Below are 20934 nucleotides of genomic sequence, written 5' to 3'. Positions count from 1 at the left end.
GGAACCCATTTAGGGGGGTTCTAATGTTTCCAACTGAAGAGTTCCCAGGTCTCTTCAAAACCATCGTCAAACCATCAGCCTGCTCCCATGCTCCTCTCCCAGAAACATTTCTCCAACAAAGCCAAATTTCTTGCATAGCACAGAAAGCATAAAGCGCAGCCCAGCTAATGCTCCTCTGATCAGCTGACACAGCACTAGACCATGTCCCAACATCCCACAGCATGAAACCCTGTCTTGAGTCTTCAGAAAAAAAGAAGTTATTTCTTCAGTATTTCAGCTGAAAGACATCACCATCGCCCAGACAACTCAGTCTTCAAGAGCTAACAAGGTCTTGCAATAATGGACATAGCTATAAGCACCAACACAGTCCTAAACAGGACCAGTTTCTTTGTAAACTACTACTACGATCTTAATTACTTGCATCCCTGCATATATAGGTTACACCTTTGCTGCCTAACTTGGAAAACAAGACTTTCTCCCTGCCTCCACCATAAATTCCAGAGCCCCCATACCCCCTTCAAATTGTTTTTAGAATATTCCTACACAATGTACTTTTTCTAGACATCACAGGCAGTATGATATTATCACAGACGGTACCAAAACTGTTAACTGCAAGCTATAGCAAAAAAACTTCAAGATCAGCTGCCTTGCTTCCAGGCAAAAAGCACTTACGTGAAACATAAAAACTTCCCACTCCAACATCAGCATATTTCTGGTGATTTTATGCAACACAAGAACTCCTCTCCATCCACCCTTCTCTAAACTGTTCATATCATATCCACAGGCAAGAAGTGACCCGGCTCTTGCTCTCCCTTATAAAATTAGGCAGTTGTCACCTCTCCTCCCTTCTAACATCGCAGAGTGGAATCAAGTCCCTGTTCTCCATGTGGTTTAGCTGCTATGTATCTAATTAAACCCAGAAAAGTGCACTCAACTTATTTTTACCTTTCAAGTTTTCTGTTTCTATTGCAGACCTAAAGATCAACTCATGATCAAAAGCCTGTGTACTTTTCCTAACTGTAACACTTGGTCCAATAAACAGTAAATTTTGTTTCATGTTTTGTTTTCACTTGAACTTTTAGTTGTTGTTTTCTCACTTGATTTTCTGTCCTAGGACATTTCTAACTTTTCCCCATCAACTCCTTGTATGAAAGGCAAATTCCTATTATATTAATTTTATTTTGCTTAGCTTCTATTTTTTGTTGTTGCTGTTGCTCACGTTTGATCATTACAGCAATTCAGTTGCAGACAGACTCAACAAGATCTGATTTTATTCTAAAACAGACTACAGTCAGTAGGAAGAGAAAATACATGATATTTATTTAAGTGGACAACTGGCATAGACTGAACATTGTTAGTACTTAACACAAAATCATATTTATTTTTTAGAACCAATTTTAAAGTGTTGTTTAGCCCTCTACTGCTTAAGATATGAAATAAAGTACTTGATACTTTATTTGATCAATCTTTGAACTCTTGTGTTCTCTAAGTATACTAAAGGTTGGATGTGGCAGACGGAGGACTAAGGATGTGTTGCTAATTGTTGTCACACTGCCAAATATAGTGCCCATGTCAATGATCCAGGGAAGTCTGCTTCCCTAAGTTACAAGAACCCATTGTTTTCCCATTGCCTCTAACTACAAGGTAACACACACTACATCAAAGTCAGAAAACAGCAGTGATAAAAGCAACATATGCAATTAGGTTTCACCTCGGATCAATTTATAAAGATATAAATGTCCCACAATTAAGCAGGCAACAAATGCCCTCACAGAGCCATTTAAACACATGCCACTTCAATTGAAATTAAAGAGCCATTTCTAAAAATGCAGCCAAAAGCCAAAAAAAAATGTTGTAACCTTTGAGCATCATTTCAAATTCCATAAACCTTTTGTATTATTGAGAAGAGATAAAAATTTGTCTTTTGTTTCCATTTTTCACATAATTGCAACACCTCTTTCAAAAACAAAAGAAACATTTGGTAGTTACCTCGATACAAAAGGCTTCTGTTCCCAATGCTTTAGCATGCTAGCAGATGTGACCACTTTCTATATAGCTCTCAGTGACTTTTACTGTACAAAGACTAAAATTACAGGGTTTACTCAGGATATAATTTGCACTGCCTCTGGAAATAGTGCCACAGTTGTCAGTTATAGTAAGATCTTTCTCCTGCTGTCTTGCTAGTTACATTTTGCTATGTGGAGAAAAACCCTGTGCTAACACTCGCACCAGCAGCAGAATTTATTAGGCTCCTTTTGCCTCAGGATGTCTGTTGCCTGACTCTTATTTGTGCAATTTTAGACAATGTCTGTGATTAGCAAACTGTGAAGAAATGCAAGAGGCAAATCCTATTTAAAAGCACAAGAGAAACTGCTGATACTCACCAAACTATTCCCTGAGCCCCAGAGCCAATAGGTTTCAAGTTCTGGTAGCGTTTGAGAACTGTGAAGGTCGAGTCACCTACTTCCACACTGTAGAACTGGTTGTCAACTTTGCTTTTGCTCATGTTGTAATGTTTGGCAATATATGACACATCCACTTGTTTCCCAAATCCCTGTTGTACAGAAAAAGGGAAGGGGAGAGGGAGGGAAAGACATAGAAACGAAAGCTGGTAAAACATCAGAATATTGATGAAACACAGTCAGCCTAGTTTTCAAATATAAATTCTTGTCATTTTAGGCTCATTGTCAGAGATCTGCATGAATCCTCAAATGCTTTCAAAGATGGAGTCAAAGCCTCTTTCTCCCAGGAAGATACCATAAAAACCCACTGATTGAAGGCAGCTGGTGAATTCTCCAGCTGATGGGGGGGACACAGTTACTGTCAGCTACTGGTCTGCACTTGCCATTGCTTTGTGACTGCTGGCTTGTGTGTTTGTGCTGATTCTGCCCTTATTTGTATTGCAATAAATACATTATCTTAGAACAAGAGGACTTGTATCAGTATGGAAGTGAACAACAGACACAGAAATCAGACTCTTCCTTATTTATCAGATAGAGTTAAATACTATTAACTCTACATTTTTGTCAAATAAGCTTGTTGAGATGAGTAGTAAAACTTTCCCTTAGTGTACGATAAAGGCCTTGAGAGCCTTTCAACAGGAGCTGCAAAATAAAACAGATCAGTTGATGAGAGAATTGTGACCTGACCTGGTTCCTGGACAGTATTCAGTAGCTCAGGGGATCCTCAAGTTCTGCATTTCTAGGGATAGGAGAGTTGTTCTCATGATCTTACAAATGCGTTAGTTCCCAGAGAAGACTAATTTTCATCAAACAAACACAAGTTACTGCAAACTTTTTGTGCTTGCATAGCAGCTACCACTGCAGAGCTGTAACCTTCACTGTAGTTGTGGAATTACTATGCAAAAAGTTCCATTATAACCTTTTTACCACTTCCATTGAGCTCTGTTCACTGAAGATTATGGAGTATGTAGTAACGTTTAATTACATTAAATGATGTAATGATGAGATAAAATTCAGAATTTAGCAGTTTAGTTTAGGATTTTATACTATATGATGCTGAGCAGAGGCTGCAGAAGTTCAACCTGTTACAGACTTGCCCTGAAGTAGCTGATGATTCACTCCCCCAAGTCAATGTTTTCCCAATGTACAATGTTTCCTCTGAGGAGGAGCCGAGCCCAAAAGTACACATCTTCTGCTGCATATGCCTCTCTGCCTGTGCATTCATTTCAGTGCTCACAAATGCAGCTTCTCCATTTTCTTTCTTGCTCTATTACAAATTGATTTTCCAAAGGAAAATCAGCCATGCTGCATGGCTAAACAATACCAAATTGAATTTTGATGGCAAAGAAAAATGAAAAGTTCCTTTGGAGAATATTATTTTTTCGTTGTAAAATGACATAATTCCACTGTTCCACGAGGCTGGTCATTAAAAACAGAAAAATCATCCTGCCAAGAACTCGGCCTCTCAGGTTCACCTTATGACTGCTAATATCCTTTTTCTGTCACTGATCTCACTTGAGCACTTGCCGTCACTGGACGGCATTGGTTAAACCTAACCATCTCATTTAGAGACTTGAAAACATTCTAACAAACGTAGCTGTTCATTCAGACAGAAAATCTCATTTCAGAAGAGCAATTAGAAATATTATATTTACTCATGAAGCAGACACAGGCAAAGGATTCCCTATGCCAGCCCCCAAATGCAGAAGGAGGCACATGGACACCGAACCAGGGCTAAGTTCAGGGCTAAAGAGTGGAGTAAGTCTGAAAGAGGTATGACATATTCTCATCCGATGAACAAAAATATGCATCTCATTTGCACTTGTGTAACCTTAGTCTTAAAACTCCTTCCACTATGTGAAGACAGATGCATAAATCTGGCCAGCTCAGCTGCTCACAGACCTGGCATTGAGAGGCTTAATTTTAATAATATGCAGGAATTAATTCCCGCTCTCCCTTGCCAGACCAACATATTTGGAGAGTGTTTTGTTCTGATGCCATTATCAGGGCGATGCAGACAATAGTCAACGTTAGCACCCGCTACTCTGAAACCAATGTTATGTAAATATCAGCATAATTATGGCAATTCCTTCCTGAGCATGAAGCACAGCCAGCTCCTCTGGAGGTACAGACAGCATGGCTTTCTCAAAGCAGGCAGAGGACCGGATTTTGGTCTGGGAAAGCCAGGCCAGCCAACAACAGAGGCTGTGCTGGTGGAGGGGACGTGGAGGGCCGCAGCCATTGAGAGCACAAAGGAAGTAGTTTTGGTTGTTTTTTAAAAAAGAAACTTTTTCTAAAAAAAGCAGAGGGTGGTAAGGAGCTTTGGTAGATGAAACCAACACCAAGAATTACTTAGAAAATTCAAGGCAGGATAATTTAGTTGTAAGTTCACTCCAAGCAAAATGCCTCTGGCGAGCAAGGCAGGCTTCAGCTCCAGGGCCAGGCCAATCTGTCTTCAGGTCAGCTCCTGATTTGCTTCCTGCCTTTAAAACCACACTGGTAACAAAATGTAGCAAAAATACTCTATTTTGCTAAGTTAAAATAAGCAAATTTAAAACACAGTAAGCCTACTGCCTAAGCCCGAAGTACTGCTTACTACTATAAGAACGGTGGGACGATGATATAATTATCCTTGTCACGATCGTAATTTAAATCAAATCCCTAAACCAATGAATTAACAGCGTTAGTGGATTAATCACATTTGAGCATATCTCCAACCGAGACAACATGTAATCAAATCACAAACTATCTCCAAGTCAATACAAAAGTCACTTCCTAAACACCGGCAAGGAAATGACAGTTTTGTTTTACTCAAAGTGCAGCTAAAACGGCTTTGCCCTAAAGCAAGGAAATTCATGCTCATAGCAGAGCACATCAGTGTCAGTTTTCATTTCAAATCCTGATTAAAAAGGTCTTCTCCGAGTCTTCAAATCCACGTTGCTGATCTCAAAGCAACATGGACACCACACTTGGGAGTCTTTGTGTTCCAGTCCCAGTGGCCACTGTGGTCCTTCCACATGTGGGAATAAAAATGTTGGTTTTGCACAGTTCCACTGTTTAGAGGGAGGGAATGTGGTATTGAGATATGCTTGCAGTGATAAGAAAGCTTAACAGACAACCTTGTAAAATGCAGACAACCAGAATCCTTAGAGCAATTAGGCAGAAATCACTGTGTAAGAAACATACCACCTCAAAGAATATAAAAGTCAAAAGAAATTTAGCTTATAACAGGCCGGCAACTGGAAGTCATGTATTGTCTGTGAAGCACTGAATAGATTTGTGAACCTGAATTACCCAGTCAATGGGGAAGCAGGGGTGGGTCCCGGTCATCAAGATCTCACCCACAGATCTCAGTGCTGGCACAGCAGTTAATGGGCTCCTTTCCTTACAGCCTCCCCTGCCCTCTTTCACTACACACCGTAAACTACACACAAATCAGGTTTTCCTCTGCAATGCTTACAAACTCTGTGCTGGTGGCTTAAGTTAAAACCTTGATGATCTGACAGCAGAACAGGAATTCTTTGCATACACTCTTCTGTACTCAAACTTAAAACACAACCTGCTTTTGTAGCTGGCTGATACTGTCACCTTAAGAAACCAGAAATTAGCACTTTATTAAGAATTACCCAGGGAAAAGAAAGGGGCTTATACACTTGCCAATTGGGTTTACTGCAGAAATCACATTGCTGATGGACAGGTCTTGCAAAGGTCTTCTAGAAATTTCATCGCAGTTCATAAATGTTCAGGTGAACTTGAAATGAACTTGGGCAAGTTACAGGACTGGGACTCCAACATAGCAGTAAACATTGCAGGTGTGATTAAATTATCAAGTGCAAAAGTCTCCATCCTTTTTACTTGGAACAAACCCTAACAAGTTTCACAGACCTCTGTGCAACATGAACAATTATTGCTGACAGACAGACAAATGATGCATTTGAGTATCATTATTCCACGGCTGCCACAGACATTTGGACAAGGGAATTACAGTCTGAACACTAGCCAGAATTTAACTTTCTTTTCCCACGTACAGGAATGCACACACCATTTTCTTTGACCAGTAACAAAGCTTGTAACACATACCTAATGCCATCCTCCTTCCTCTGCACTGGGAAACTTGAGGGTAAGAGAGGGAAACAAGTTTTTCAGACCCGACACGATAGCCATCTGAGCTGGGTCAGTTAACTGGATAGCCGTATCCACAGTTACTTGCCTCATATCCCAGCCACTCGGGAGGGCAGGAAACCAACTGTCAAGACGCAAGGGTTTGAGGTGAAGGAAAATGACACTTTCACCACAATTAAATGCCTAGAGAACATGTATCTAGTTTTCAGAGAACAATTATTTAAAAATTCAGTCCAACTCAACCTACTGCCTGAAGCACAGCTACAAGCTGCATATTTTTGCTTTTTTTTTGTTTGTTTTGTTTTACAGCATGGAGAAGGGTAGAAAGCACAACAGAATAATGCTATTGCTTCCTCTGTTCTGAGGGGAATTATTTCCTGATACTATCCCTGTTTATTTATTGATTTCTATCCCACGAAAGTAGTATATAGGCTATTTTTCATTGATGGATATTTGTTTCTGAACACCATTCCTCCCATTATTAATAAGCTGAAAATACTGTCCCTTCTTACAGCTCTAAGTCTCACATACACGTTAGCTTTTACAAATACAAGCCATTTAGCCTAAACTGCCACATTAGCATGGTTCTCCTTGCACTTCACAGACAATCAGAGTTGTATGAAGGTATGGTAATAAAAAGCAGCTTAGGGGAAACTTCCCCTCAATATTAGTATCCATCCCTGCACGTCCAGACAATTATATGTCCAGGCAAGCCCTGCTCACCTCTGTGCATCTCTAAAGCCAACAGACCTATTTAACTGCTGTCCTCCCACTTGCATGGCTGTAATGCTCTCAGAAGATTCAAGTGCCAGAATTGTGGGATTAATGGACATTTGCTGAACCTCTGCTTTGTATTTAATGGTCATAAGTTTTGCTAGATACAACTGGAGTGCCACAGAAGCTCATATTTTAGAAATATCAAGTTCCTTTGCATAGAAAGGTCTACAAGATTATTTTTCATTGTGTATTCTGTATGTGCCACGTTTATGGCAGAACTATTATGTCCTCTTCTCACCATTAAGCCAGGCTTCTCATTTATTCTAGCTTTCCCTGTACTCTAACACCAGAGATAGAGATGAAATCTCCTACAAAGAATATCAAATATTTTTTTTCATCTTCTGTGCACCTACATTTAATATTAGAGGTTTTTCTTTTATCAGCCACATCACACCACAGTTCCCCATTCTCTCATCTCATTCCCAAACTATTCCTTATTTCAGTGGTTCCTGTGTGGTCACAGGTTAATTCTCTGCCTTCTTTTAGACCCCCAGCTTAATTCTCTGCCTTCTTTTAGACCCCCCTCCTCCAGCAGTCTTCTACTGGATCCAACACAATCTGCACTCTTGAACTCGGCCTTTCAAGGAGCCAAGTGACTCTTGCTACAAACAGCTCAACTCTGATAGACCAGTCCTTGATCATTTCACTTTTAAAAGAAGACTCATTAAAAGGAGTATAATATATACATGTATTTTCTCCTTAAACCCTTCTTGTTTAACCTCTTCTGAGGAACCAAATATCCAGCAGCTTCAGACCTGGCTCTTCTTTAGTTCTGATTTTCAGGAAAGAAAAGGGCTGCTTTCTCCTTCCTTTTCACTTCTATCTACTCAAAAAAACAAACAAACAAACAAAACCCCCTCCCTTTAGATATTTTTCATTTGTCTTCCTCATGCTCACTGAGATTTAACTGCTTTCAGTTGCTTCTTTTTTATAGGCACATTATGTTTCTCAGTCATTTTAAACTGGGGTATCACAAGTTACTCAGAAATCACCACATCTCACCTACAAGAGCAATGAGGAGAGGTAATTTGTATTTGTCAGCTTGTTCTGAGGACCTCAATTTGAAAAAGAAGCAGTAACGTGGGAAGAAGCAAGATACAATTAAGATTAGGAAAGAGCAATGGCCACTGCAAATTGGCCAAAACAACACATTGGCAACAGTAAGACATGCAAAGAACAGCCAAACTTAACACCAGCAGCAAAGGGAGCCTTGATGCGAAGTCTGTGAAGAGCACAGGAGAACTAAGACAGGATTAAGTTCCTCACTAACCTGGGGTCACACTGAAATACTGGGTTATCGTTCAAGAAGCTTTCTTCTACTATGCATGCAGGGAGCAGGAAAGGAGATGTGAAAAGCTATGACCCCATGTACATCATGGCATCCTTAGAAATGAAGGGTAAAGAAGCAGCACATAGCAGCACAGATTTAACTATTCCAAAAATTCAATATCTTGATACAAGTATATAATAACAGTGTTCACTGTGAACACAGCTAATGAAAATATTCTCCCTTTTTTAATAAAAGGCTACAAAAAGCTGAATAATCTGATTGCATTTCTTGCTAGAAATAGACAGCTCTTGATATTAAACAGTACTGTTTTAGTCCTAGAAATCTAAAATACAGGTCAGTGCTTGTAGGATGCTTTATGAATGCCAATTTACCTCCCATTGAGTAGAAAGCATAATTATAGGACATTCTGGATCAAGACAGTTTATTTAATGGTTAAAGTAGTAACTCCCTTGCATCTGATTAAGGCATTAGTTTTAATTAAAGTGCCTTACCAAATTTAGGACTAAATCTAAACAAACCATGAATCAATTAAGAGCAATGCAATCAATAAGAACCAGTCTTTTTTCTTACTAAAATGAAAAGTTTGCTAAAATGATCTGATTTTTAAGTGATTGTTCATGCCAGCATTGCATTGAAGAAGTCTTTATACGTTTTGTTCAAGACAGTTGAGTATCACAGGGGAAATAAGTCATGACATCAGAACACAGGGAAGAAAATGTCTGAAGAGGAATACAAGTATTTTAGTTGTTTGGGGCTTTCTTAAGCACAAACTGAGTATAAGTTTGCAAAAATACTCTCAATATGCAAACTGAACATTCGTTCTGAGGGTAGCATCAGTACAGCACCATGATGCAGAAACACATTGTATCTGGGCATCAAGTTGTTTAAACTGTCCAGTGAAGACTAATAATGATGCCACACTGAGGAATTAGCGTGTGACTGTGCATTGCTGATTCACATTAAACCTTTTCTTAGTGTGCATGGCTACGTCCCAGTTATCTCATCTCAGAATCCCACTGACTGTTTGCTTTTGATCAAAAAAATATTATTGCAGCATTATGGAAATACTGTGACATAGAAAACTTAGTAATAAAGATGTGTTTTTCAAGACAATAAAATTTAGGACTACTGCTTCAAGTAAAAAATTATAAATTGTATTACAATGATTAAAAATGACCAAATGACCAAACCTTAAAAAAGGCCACCCACAGAAGGACATCCTTTAGGCATTTAGTTAACATTCAGCACTCTCACATCCTGTTTTACTCAAAACACAGTGGTCTGCATTACACTGTACTTCAATAAGGATGTCTAAGGTCCTATAGATGCGACGTGTTGGCAATATCAGCCTTACTAAGATCTCATGAAATTATGAAAGCTGAAGTTCTGTTTGTTCTGCCTTTCTATTATTTTAGGAAAGCAGATATGATTTTCATCAGCCAACAAAAAGTAACTCTTTCAGCAAAACATCTAACTAACTGGCAGAAAACACATTTGTACCCTACTGATGCTGTTGTCTGTTACTCAGAAAGGGCTTCTCCTTTTCCATGATTTGGAAGTCCATGAGTTTCATGGATTCCATGAGTTAATATTCTCATCATGCTGAGCTAGCATCTCAACATACAAAACTAGCAGACAATGCCAGAAGATCTATCTTAAGAGGAGCAGCCTAAAACCAGGTGTATGTCTCCTTTTCCATAATAGAACAAAAAGCTATGCTGTTTAGGCCATGAGAGAGAAGTCACCACAAAACAGTTATTACAATATATGTCCTCACCAGTAACAATCACGGGAGTACTTTTCAGTATTTCACTTCTAAACAATGCAAACTTCATTTTTTGGGTCTCTTATCCAGATACTACTGGCATCCTTGCCCTCTATAGGTACCTCAAGAGGTGAGTGGAGCTATCTACCTGTTGCTGCTGCTGAGTGCTCTGTCACATCATCTTTTGCTAACAGAAGTCCCTGATGTCTAAGACTTACTGATTCAGTAGGCAGAATTTTTCCAGACCAAATATTAGCAGGTTGAACATATATTCCATGTTCTGCCCTATGCAATACTAACGAACACCACCTGTGACAGCTAAGGTCTTAATGAAACAAAACATTTAAATATGAGAACACTTCCTATGAATTAAAGTTAAGTATGTGCTTAACTGTTACTTGGACCATGGCCTATCTTTCTGGAGAGAATAAATTAACATGAAGCCTAAACTAGCTTTTATCCTGAGGGGGATAAATTGGGAGATCTGAAGACCTTGAAAAGCTATTTGTGCAATAAGTGCTTGAGGGATAAAATCTTGTTTGCTGCAATGCCAGGATAGTATCTCTTGCATTTATTTATTAGATGACTCCTTTTTGGGTACCTGCTTGCAGGCATTAAACATGAATAAGCTTCATCTAGTGATAAAAATTCATCCAAAATGCTGTCGATTTCATCGCATACTCTTAAACAAAAACACTGTACGTACAGTCCTTTCTGTATGTGGCTGTGAACACTTTCTAGTAAGCTAGAGTAACAGCAAAGGAATAATTATAGCAGCATGGCTTCATTACAGTTTAAATCAAGAAGTAAGAGTACAGTGACAGAAAGCATTTGCTATGCATTGTCAAACATTGACTGACGGCCAAGCTAAAGGAGCACTGAGCATAAGAGGAGAAGATGGAAAGTACCTTGCCTTTGTGCATGTAAAATAGAAATGTTTCTGTTCAGCTCTTCTTTGGTGTAACTAGAAGGGAGAGGAAAGTTAGCTGTGCAAAAAAACTACTCTGCACACTGAAAATAACCTTTTCATATCTAATTCCTTTTTCATAAAACATGCGGAAAAACCTTTTTTGCAATTTCTGCAGAACTTTTTTTTTCTAAGCAAATTGTCCAAAAATTACAGAAAAGCCATATTTGTAAAAATCCTGTTTTCTTTCAAAATTATTTATCCCTGATCTGTGAGATTTGTACAGTTTTTTGTTGAGGATGGTATTTCAGGCTATTTATTGCAATCACCTACAGAAGAAATTATCAAAACTGAGCAGAAAACAGTGGAACAATTAAGCTAGAAATTACGTTGGAAAGCATTAAAGTAAGAAAAACGTATGCACATAAAGAACAGGAGAAAGGATAGAGAAGGCAGAAAAACAGATTATCAAACCCAAAATCCAAGCTCCATTCTAGAGCTGATGACTTAGGAAGGGCACAGTCAACCTTCTCAGCAAAACAAGTATTTTGTATAGCTGTGTTAAAAAACCTGGAACTAAACTCTCAACACCTGTCACTGCTCTGCTTTACATGCTTAGATATAACTTATAGCCCTTTCTCTGTGAAAATTGTACTTTCACTTTCTTGGGCCCTGGAATGTAAGCAAAATAAAGGGGAAAGCCAGTGTTTACCAAATTCCATTTCTAGGAATGCAGCACTGGTTTCACCCCTCAAAAAATGAGAAATATCCCTTAATGTCCCTCCACACAGTCCAATTACTGGTGTCCCATCTCACAAAAAAAAAAAAAAAAATAAATATATATATATATGTATAATAATTATGAAGAAAAGGAATTCAAACATCACTTTATAAGAAGCAAACTAAAAAGTCATCTTTCATTCCTAACGGAAACACGTTTACAGTTTTGACACCAATGTATGTTAATTAACTTAATCTAACCAAAAGAACCCCAAATTGGACAAGGCAATATGCTTTTTCTCCACCTCCCAAAGTTAGTTTGAGTTTTGCAGAATTCAAGGCACTGTGACCAAACCACTTCGAGACTAATTTAAAGTACAGAATTGGCTACAGCACAGTCTCATGACTCTGAAACCTGCATAGCACATTTTGCTCAACTGGAGATGAAACAAACCCCACAAAAATTCAATTGCCCTCCCTATACTCCCAGTAAACATAGAGTAATGAACAAAAAATGTTATTCTTAGATTACAATGTAAAGGCTCTGTCTCACAAAAAGAGAAGCTAAAGATGAAATACTCTGAATTAACAATCTGTGAATTAATTCTGTGAAAGCATCCATATGGGTACCGTTATTTTGCATAAAGGATTTTGTTTGATTCTTCATTATATTTATGGGTAGTACAGCCAAGATTATTTTCTGTTTGCAAATTGCTATTGTTTCTCCTTAAAAATCAAATAATAATAAAAAAAAAAAACTCATGTTAACAGCTATTTGGCCAAGGCAAAAAAAAATAAAAATCATTCAGAGCAAACTATGGCAATCAAATTAAATAGAAATGTAATTTCTGTTATGCATTCTTTTAGCTTTTGTATTTACTCTAATTCTTACAGCCAGTTACTTGCAATATGCTCCCCAAAAATATTTATTTTTAAATATGAGCGTACAACTGCAAAAATAAAGTACAAGTATATACTGTACCTTGTTTTACCTGTAAGGAACACACACCTGACAAAAGGCAATCTTCACATCCAGGGTAGGTTCACCACAATAGTATAAGAAATGGCGGCTCATAAATACCTGCAATTACAAGACAAACAAACAAGCAAAACTTAGATGCCTGCTGACGTGCAAGTACAGTACAGCTCTGTATACATTTGGGCTATGGAACCAACCTGAATTGTTACCCAGCTCTTGAATAACAGAAATTCCTTACAACATTGAACTGGAAATGGACTTTAAAGACATTCTAATACTTGTCAAGGTTACAGCCTCATATAGGACTTGATTGCATCAGCAAATTTTTAACAGTAACTGAAGCCTTTACCTCAAAGTTTATCTTGTCACTTGTACGTTCCTATGTTCTCAACAAAATCAGGTCAACAGAGTTCTATACAATGTGTGAATGGGAGACAGTTATTACTAATGGGAGGTAAAAAACAAGCTCCACGCTAGCAGTTATTAAGTAGAATTAGACAAAACAGAGTGCCTAATTATACACCATATAAGTTCAAGGCCCTACCACTTTAGGAATACTAGGTGTAGTTCTGGTCCTCATCTTAGCATCTTGCAACTCAACAAGATAGAGGAAAGGGCAGGAACAAAGCTCCAAAGCCCACAGATTGCTCCTGTGAAACAACTGCATAGACAGATTTCTTTCTTCTTTGCTTACAAAGAACTGAGTGGGAATGTGCTGGGGATCCACAAAATGAGTGGCACAGTGACAGTGAAAAGGAAAACACTTTTTCCCCTCAATTTGATGCCATATACTTCTACTTAAGTTACCAAACACCAAGCTCAGAATAAGCAAAAGGAGATAATTCTTCATATGCCTTTTCCTCAGACTGCAAAACATCCTGCCTCGAGTTGCTGTGGATGGCCAAAACCAACTCAAATTCTAATGTGATTAGACAAATTCACTTAAGCAGAAATCTGCTGAAAGCTATTAACCTCGAAAGTATCAGCCTCAACACAATGCTGAGTCAGTCTGCCACTACGTGCTCTCCCTGTTCTTGGATCCTTTCATGGGCATCTGATGCTGGCCAAGGAAGCCCTGTACTAGACTACACGGTGCTGTATACCTGGATACATTTGGTTTTATGTTCTTAATTCCACAGTACCACACTCAGCTCTAGGAAAGTCACCATCCCTGAAGGTCTTTAGAAGACGTTTAGATGTAGAGCTTAGTGATATGGTTTAGTGGAGGACTTGTTAGTGTTAGGTCAGGTTGGACTAGGTGATCTTGGAGGTCTCTTCCATCCTAAATGATTCTGTGAAACCTTCTGTAGCTGCTTTCTAGCATGGGAAATAAAACCCAGATGTTATCAGGCTGAAAAAGGTAATAGTCACAAGACACTGGATGATATTGATTTTTCCATGTGACTCCGCTTCAAAAAAGAAAAAAAATACACACAAAAATCCTTCTCACAGTACAAATAAGACCCAGCAACTTTTCAATCAAAAGAGATAAATAACACAGAACTTCATGTGTTTCTTTCAAATATAAGCTCATTGCAATAGCTAAAAATGCAAAATGCAGACATTGCTCTAAGGCACAGCCACGATTCTGAAACTGTGTGTACCTCCTTATGGCCCCCAAGATATTTAGCTTTATGTTATAGGAACTAATAACTAGCTGTAAAATAATAATAATAATAAACAAAACACAAAAACACACACTTGGAGCAACTTCAACTCACAAAAACTGACCATGACTCAAGAAACTACAATATTCACCAATACTCGCAAACTTGAATACATCATGTGTTCCCATGTGATTAATTTTTAATGAATGAATGAATAATCCTGTTATGAAAGCAAGTGTATGACCTTTTCTGCATCATGTTACAGTGTCTGAGATTGCTGCCTCATTGCCCAGTGAGTCATTACTGGAGGTTCACGTTCTATAGAGGGTTTGGATTAAAACAAGGAGGAAGAAAAAAAAAAAAAAAAAAACAAACAACTTTTAACATTAGTCATATTCTTAGTGATTCTGGAAAGCCAGCAGGTAATTACACTCTCACCCTGCAGACTTATACACCAGGAGATCCTACTGGCTGGACTCATTATGTTGCTATAATCATCTGCGACCGATATGTCGGCAGACCCATATTCAAGACCGAGTGTAGTAATAGGAAGCGAAGAAGGGACGAGAAGGAAATCTTGTTCCTCACAAAATTTACTGCATGCACATTACTTCTCATACACGGCTCCTCAACTTTCCACCACTAAGACCGTAACTCTTATTAGTCACCCTGAGCAGAGCAATCAACTGCTGAAATTTATGAACAGGAATACATTTTACTATTTATTATGTTGTCCTTGCATGCAGCTACTGCTGATAAAATATGAGATGTATGATATGCTTTAATGGCCTAGATCAATACTCACATTCTTCTGCACATGAGATACAACAAATGAATCACAAGACCAGGAGTGAGAATACATGTACCTTTCTGTAACACAGAGGTTTCCAAGACTGTATATCCACAGCAAGAGAGATTTGAGTTTGTGTTTCCCATAGGCATGCCTTCATACATGGAATTCATATACAGAATTTCCTTCACTGCCCTCAAAGTTAACACATGTGTAACTTCTGGTTTCTTAAAGCAGAGAATATGTTCACACTCAACTACCCTTGATTGTACCTCTTCAAGTGCTAGCGGGCAGGGTATCACTAGATGCATCAGAGGTGCCAGCATCAAGTGAATGAAGACATGGCCTGATGCTGAGACTCACTAGTGATCTGAAGCAGTAGGAGCATCTTTACCTTTTGAGCCTTCTGCCTTCCCTTCACTGAAGAAACTCATTTCCCATCTTCTCTTAGGAATGCACACACTTCCATGTGTGCATTGCCATGAGAGGCAACTCTCATTGCCTTTTTCAAGTCTCACTTCTGCTGTGTCAGGACTTCAGCAAGTCTAAGAGGCCAACATGGCTCTGGCAAGTCCTTTATCAGCTGCTTCACAAAGCACCACTGCAGATATGATAGACCAAGAGCTGAAAATCCTCTTGGCTGCCCAGTAGCACAGCTCCCAGGTGAACCGCTGCCTGGGACTGTGAACTACGCCCAAGGCCTGGCCTCCACCTGCCCTGACACTTTGCCATCCTCTTCTTCAGCCCTCTCCAGTCACTCCCCCATCAACAGCCACTCTGCTGAACAAAGTGGGCTTGTGACATGCCCCGAGTTCAGGAGTGAGCTTCCCCTTCCCCTCAGTCCTGCAGGACTGCTTGTTGGTAAGGAGGATTAACTCATTGTTATTCAAACAGCTCTCTGAGGCCTGAAAGGATTAAATCAATACTGTTAGGGTAATTACTGGGAGCAGAGAGGAAACAGCCTGATGACAGTAGACAAAGCAAGCTAGAAAGGCAACAGCAACTGCACTTCTCCAGCACAGCCTCCTGCTAGAGTCTTCCTGCTGCTCCCTGAACCCTTCTCCCTGACCCCCAAAGCCATAGTGTCAGCACTCAGTGAACAACTGGGCAGCCGGGAACCCCATCTTCTCCAGCCCTCCTTTGGTCCCAGAGCACACAAGGCTGCCAGAGGCGACTTCTGGACCACAGAAGGAGAGCCACTGGTTGCTTGCTGGAGGCCCAACAGATCCAAGTTCTCCCTCGCTCCCCATGGATATCGCCTTGGCCTGTCAGAGCATTGCTAAGGGCTGTACCTGAAAGGCTTTCACGTGTCCTACAGTAAATCAATCAGAAGCAAATCCTTCAGATCCAGACTGTGAAAATATCCTCCAAAATAAATGAAAACGTCAAGGTACAATTTAAAAAGAAATCAAGCTGCAGCTGAAGAGATCACAGAGAGAACTGCTTGTATATAAACATCGGGAGGTTAAAACCTGACAGGGTATGGCTGCAAGCTGGAGGACTTGAACAGAACCACAGGACATATCCCAGAGCTTCATCCAGCATTTCTGCTGGTTTGGTGTTCCCATGCAAACACCTCACGTGCATAATGGGTACAGCAAATGTGCTTTCTATCTTCACAGGCATGCGGTTTTATACTCAGGCTCCAAAAGGCCAGAGTTATTTATTGCCGCCTGCTATTGATATTTCATTCAGGAACAGAAAGAGAACGTGAAAAGTATTAATGAAATTGCAGAAACATTTCCAGTTATTTAAAAAATATATATATCCTGTTCTACTTCAGCGAGAGGGGGCAATTTATCAGTTCAGCTGTCACATAAAAACCTTCTTGAAAAACACTAATGTTCGAAGATGAACATTCATGAATTATTAACGTTTCCTGTTTTGAAAATGTGTTTGACTCATTTCATGCATTTCCAGCAGCAGAACACCCCTCTCCTCCTTCATTTGAAAACATTCCCTCCCTGCACAGCAGCTCATCGGTCTCCGAGGCTCTGAGGAATGCCCCTGGGAGCTCAGTCCTGGCACTGCACATTTATCTGAAGTGAAACTGGGCTACCCACCTCTGTACACAGCAAGGAGAATGACGAAGTTACAGAACAACATTGGTACGCCTTGCTATTTTAGCATCTCTGTACCTTGAACGTAGGAAATAACAAAGACCTGACCCACATCACGTAGCGTGACAAGCACGTGGGGGGTAGCAGTAATTTGTGGCCCCCAGTGCCACCCAGCTGCACACATGGGCTCTGTCTTCTTAACAAGCCAGATCAACAAGGGCTGCAGTTTGCCTGAATTTTGCCTAACTTGGCTGCCAATTAAGATTGGGATACATATGCCCAAATATCCTGCCATTTCATTATTATTATTTTTTTTTTTTCAATACCATTCCTTTGGGCTCATCAGCATATTTTTTTTTTTCTGAACTTAATTTGTTGCTGTGCTTAAAATAGATGTGAGCAAAAACAGAGTTGATATTTTCAATATCAGTTTGAATTAGACCATATGTTTGGCAAGAGTTTTCAGGACCTTACAGAGAATAAGTAAGAACTGAAATTTCCAAGAGGATTCTTAGTAGACAAGGAGCGTGCATCTACTGAGAAAGAGTGTTTATTCTGTTGTGCCTGTGCTCTCATGTTAATTATTCTTGGAGTAACTAGGGAAAGCACTGGTGTGAATAAGGTAATTATTAAGGTTAAATCCCAGCAGAAGCAGCTCACTTTCTACTGAGATAAGCAATGTTAGCAATTAAAAATTCACAAGAATCACAGAAGCAGTTCTAAAACTGAACTCCCGGGAGAGAACGCAGCCAGGTAAAGAAAGAATTTAAGAATAGCATTCTGGAGGAAATATTTATGGAAAAAGGAAAAAGAAAAGAGCATGCAAACTGCAAAGATGGAACTGACAGATTTGCTTAGTGATCTTAGCCCACAGGCAGAAGAGATGAGCTCCCAGTCCGGCCTGGTGACCAGCTTTCCTGTGTACACCCAGGTCTATTTTTAATACTTCCAAAACCTGCTGTAAATACCCAAGCTGTAACAGCCCAATGTGTCAATGTCAGGTACCTACAGCTCCCAGGGACTTTTTTTTTTTTTTTTTTTAAATCAGGCTTTCAAAGCCAAGCTGACTGCCCAAATGTTTGCATTTTCAATAGCATGTGTTGATAAAAGTAATGTGCTCCTGAAACATCTTGCAGTAGATGAATTAGTCAATGTTTATGATGACCTTACAGTCTCTTATACCAGCTTTCCATTTGTAGCTAAATGTCTTCATTCTCTGATACACATTCAAAAAGAAAAAATCTAGCCACTTTCTAGAGGCATTAAATTAGACTTTGATACTGGAAGCAGCTCTGAATTAGCACAGGATGAACTTCCCAGTGACCAGTATGCAACACCATGCCTATTATTATCACCAAAAATGAAGAATGAAGAAAATCTAATCACAAAGAGCTGAGTCCAGTGAAATGTTTACTATTTGCCTAACAGAAGTCAAAGAACCTTTACCTCAGGAGGTAAACAACATTTGCGTACTAGGAGATAAAACAGCCTTCTACAATAGTAAAAGTTTTTTTGTTGTTGTTTTTGTTTGTTTGTTTGTTTTTTGGCATTTGTTTTTGATCTGCCTTTTCTTTCTGGAAAAACTAAAGGAAATAGAATTAAGGTAGCCACCTCACCACAGTGAAGTAAAAAATTCTTCCCTCTCAGAAATCTATTTTCCTCTGTTTCAGTCAAAAAAAAAAAAAAAAAAAAAAAAACAAAAAAACAAAACACAATGAAGAGCTGTTCCTTAGATAAATGCCAGTGGTAAAACAGCAGGAAGGCATGTAATGAATCACATCAAAACTATCTGTAATACACTCCCAAGTCAGAGCACAACCTCCCAACCTAATTCAAATTCAGGTAGATTTGCTTACAAGTGATGGCCTTGGCCCTGTATTACTGTGAAAAATGATGTACATTCAAAAGAATAGAGAGCAAGTAATACTTAAGTACTGTCTATGTTAAGCAGTACCAATAAATTTAACATATTTTATGAGATATACATAGTAAGCTGTAATAGCTCAGAATGAATTTGTAACACTCCTAACTGTAAGCAGCATGTTAAGATTGAGATCCAGTTGCACCATTATGCCCAGTACCCATAGCACCAATGAAGGGGGCATGCAGAAGTAAAGAATATTCTAGGCAACCTCTAACACATCATGAAAGGCCAGGGCACCTTGATCCAGGCAGAAATCCCACTTAGAGCACTTTCCTTTTGTGGCACTGTGGTACACAAAGCTACAAGTTCCATGGCAGTTTCAGCTGGAGGAAAATTAGTTGCCTCATGGATTTAAGAGGAAAAAAATATGAAAACAAAATACTATTTAGCCATGGTTTTAATCGTTTGATGTGAAACTGTATTAGACTCTACCCAGGTTCATATTTTCTGTGTCAAATTTTCATGATGGAGATAGAAAAAGCCATTTAGGACTATGGAACAGCTTGCTGAACTGAAACGTCAGTGTTTGTGAACAAAACTTGAAAGGAGCAGTGTGAGTGGCCAGGGAGCCAACCTGCAGTTTTTTTACACCCCCAGTTTTCCAGAGCAGAATGACAGAGGTGCTCATGTTGGGGGGACCCTGTGACATGTCGCTGCCAACCTCCCTGCTCAAAGCAAGGACAGTTGTTTCACCTGTCTGCGAAGCTAGAACGCTCAGCCCCCCCTTGGTCTGTGTTTACACATTAATGCAGCAGCTATACAACTAAAAATACTATTTCTCTAAAAAAGCATAAGAGGCTTAGTTTGGGAGTACAACTCTGTGGCCATGAGCAGATTACGCTATAAATTCTGCAGCTACAGAGCAGCTTATTTCTCAAACAACTCAAATCCAGAGTCTTTCCCTTCTGAAAAGCTTTCTCCCCTCCTAAGCTTTAACATTTGTCAATTAATTATTCCTGTAACAAAGATGCTAATAAGACTACTCATCTCAGGAATGCAAAGGAGGATTTATTGCAGCATCACTGCGAACTGCAAGTATCACAGAATCACGCAGAATCATAGAACATTAGGGATTGGAAGGGACCTTGAAATATCATCTCATCCAATCCCCCTGCCAGAGCAGGAACACCTAGATCCTTTTACACAGGAACGTGTCCAGGTGGGTTTTGAATGTCTCCAGAGAAGGAGACTCCACATCTGTCCCTGGGCAGCCTGTTCCAGGGTTCTGTCACCCACACCATAAAAAAGTTTTTTCTCATATTTAAGTGGAACCTTGCACCCATTGCCCCTTGTCTTATAATTGGGTGTCACTGAGAAGAGCCTGGCTCCATCCTCCTGACATTCACTTTTTAAAATTTTATTACAGTTTTCTGAACTTAGACCAGACAGGTAAGGAGCAAGTAAAACCAAGTCATGTTCCTGTTAGGTTCTGGTATCTGAGTAAGACAAAGAAGGATGCATTGAAACGCAAAGGTTTATATTCAGACCAACAAACTGACCTAGTGTTGCAGAAAGCAAATAGAGGCCAGG

The 20934-nt window shown here is 39.4% G+C and overlaps 1 protein-coding gene across 11 annotated transcripts in view; it reads right to left on the bottom strand.

The window, feature by feature from the left end:
* MAPK10 (mitogen-activated protein kinase 10) overlaps positions 1-20934 on the bottom strand; it is a 114332-nt gene that overhangs the window by 44718 nt on the left and 48680 nt on the right. For 4 of the 11 annotated variants that reach the window (XM_032187317.1, XM_032187316.1, XM_032187318.1 and 1 more), the window contains exons 3-5: positions 13054-13125; positions 11331-11381; positions 2385-2554 (exon numbers count right to left, since the gene is read on the bottom strand). In XM_032187317.1, the coding sequence (XP_032043208.1) occupies positions 2385-2554; positions 11331-11381; positions 13054-13119 (287 nt within the window). In that variant the 5' untranslated portion in view covers positions 13120-13125. Of the gene's footprint in view, positions 1-2384; positions 2555-6542; positions 6673-11325; positions 11382-13026; positions 13126-20934 lie in introns of those variants that run through there. The other 7 variants (XM_032187319.1, XM_032187320.1, XM_032187322.1 and 4 more) reach the window with 6 other exon arrangements.

The sequence above is a fragment of the Aythya fuligula genome, chromosome 4 (genome assembly GCF_009819795.1).
Source record: "Aythya fuligula isolate bAytFul2 chromosome 4, bAytFul2.pri, whole genome shotgun sequence".
Classification (NCBI taxonomy): domain Eukaryota; kingdom Metazoa; phylum Chordata; class Aves; order Anseriformes; family Anatidae; genus Aythya; species Aythya fuligula.
The sequence above is the reverse complement of the archived record's forward strand: the minus strand, read 5'-3'. Positions and strand labels throughout refer to the sequence as shown.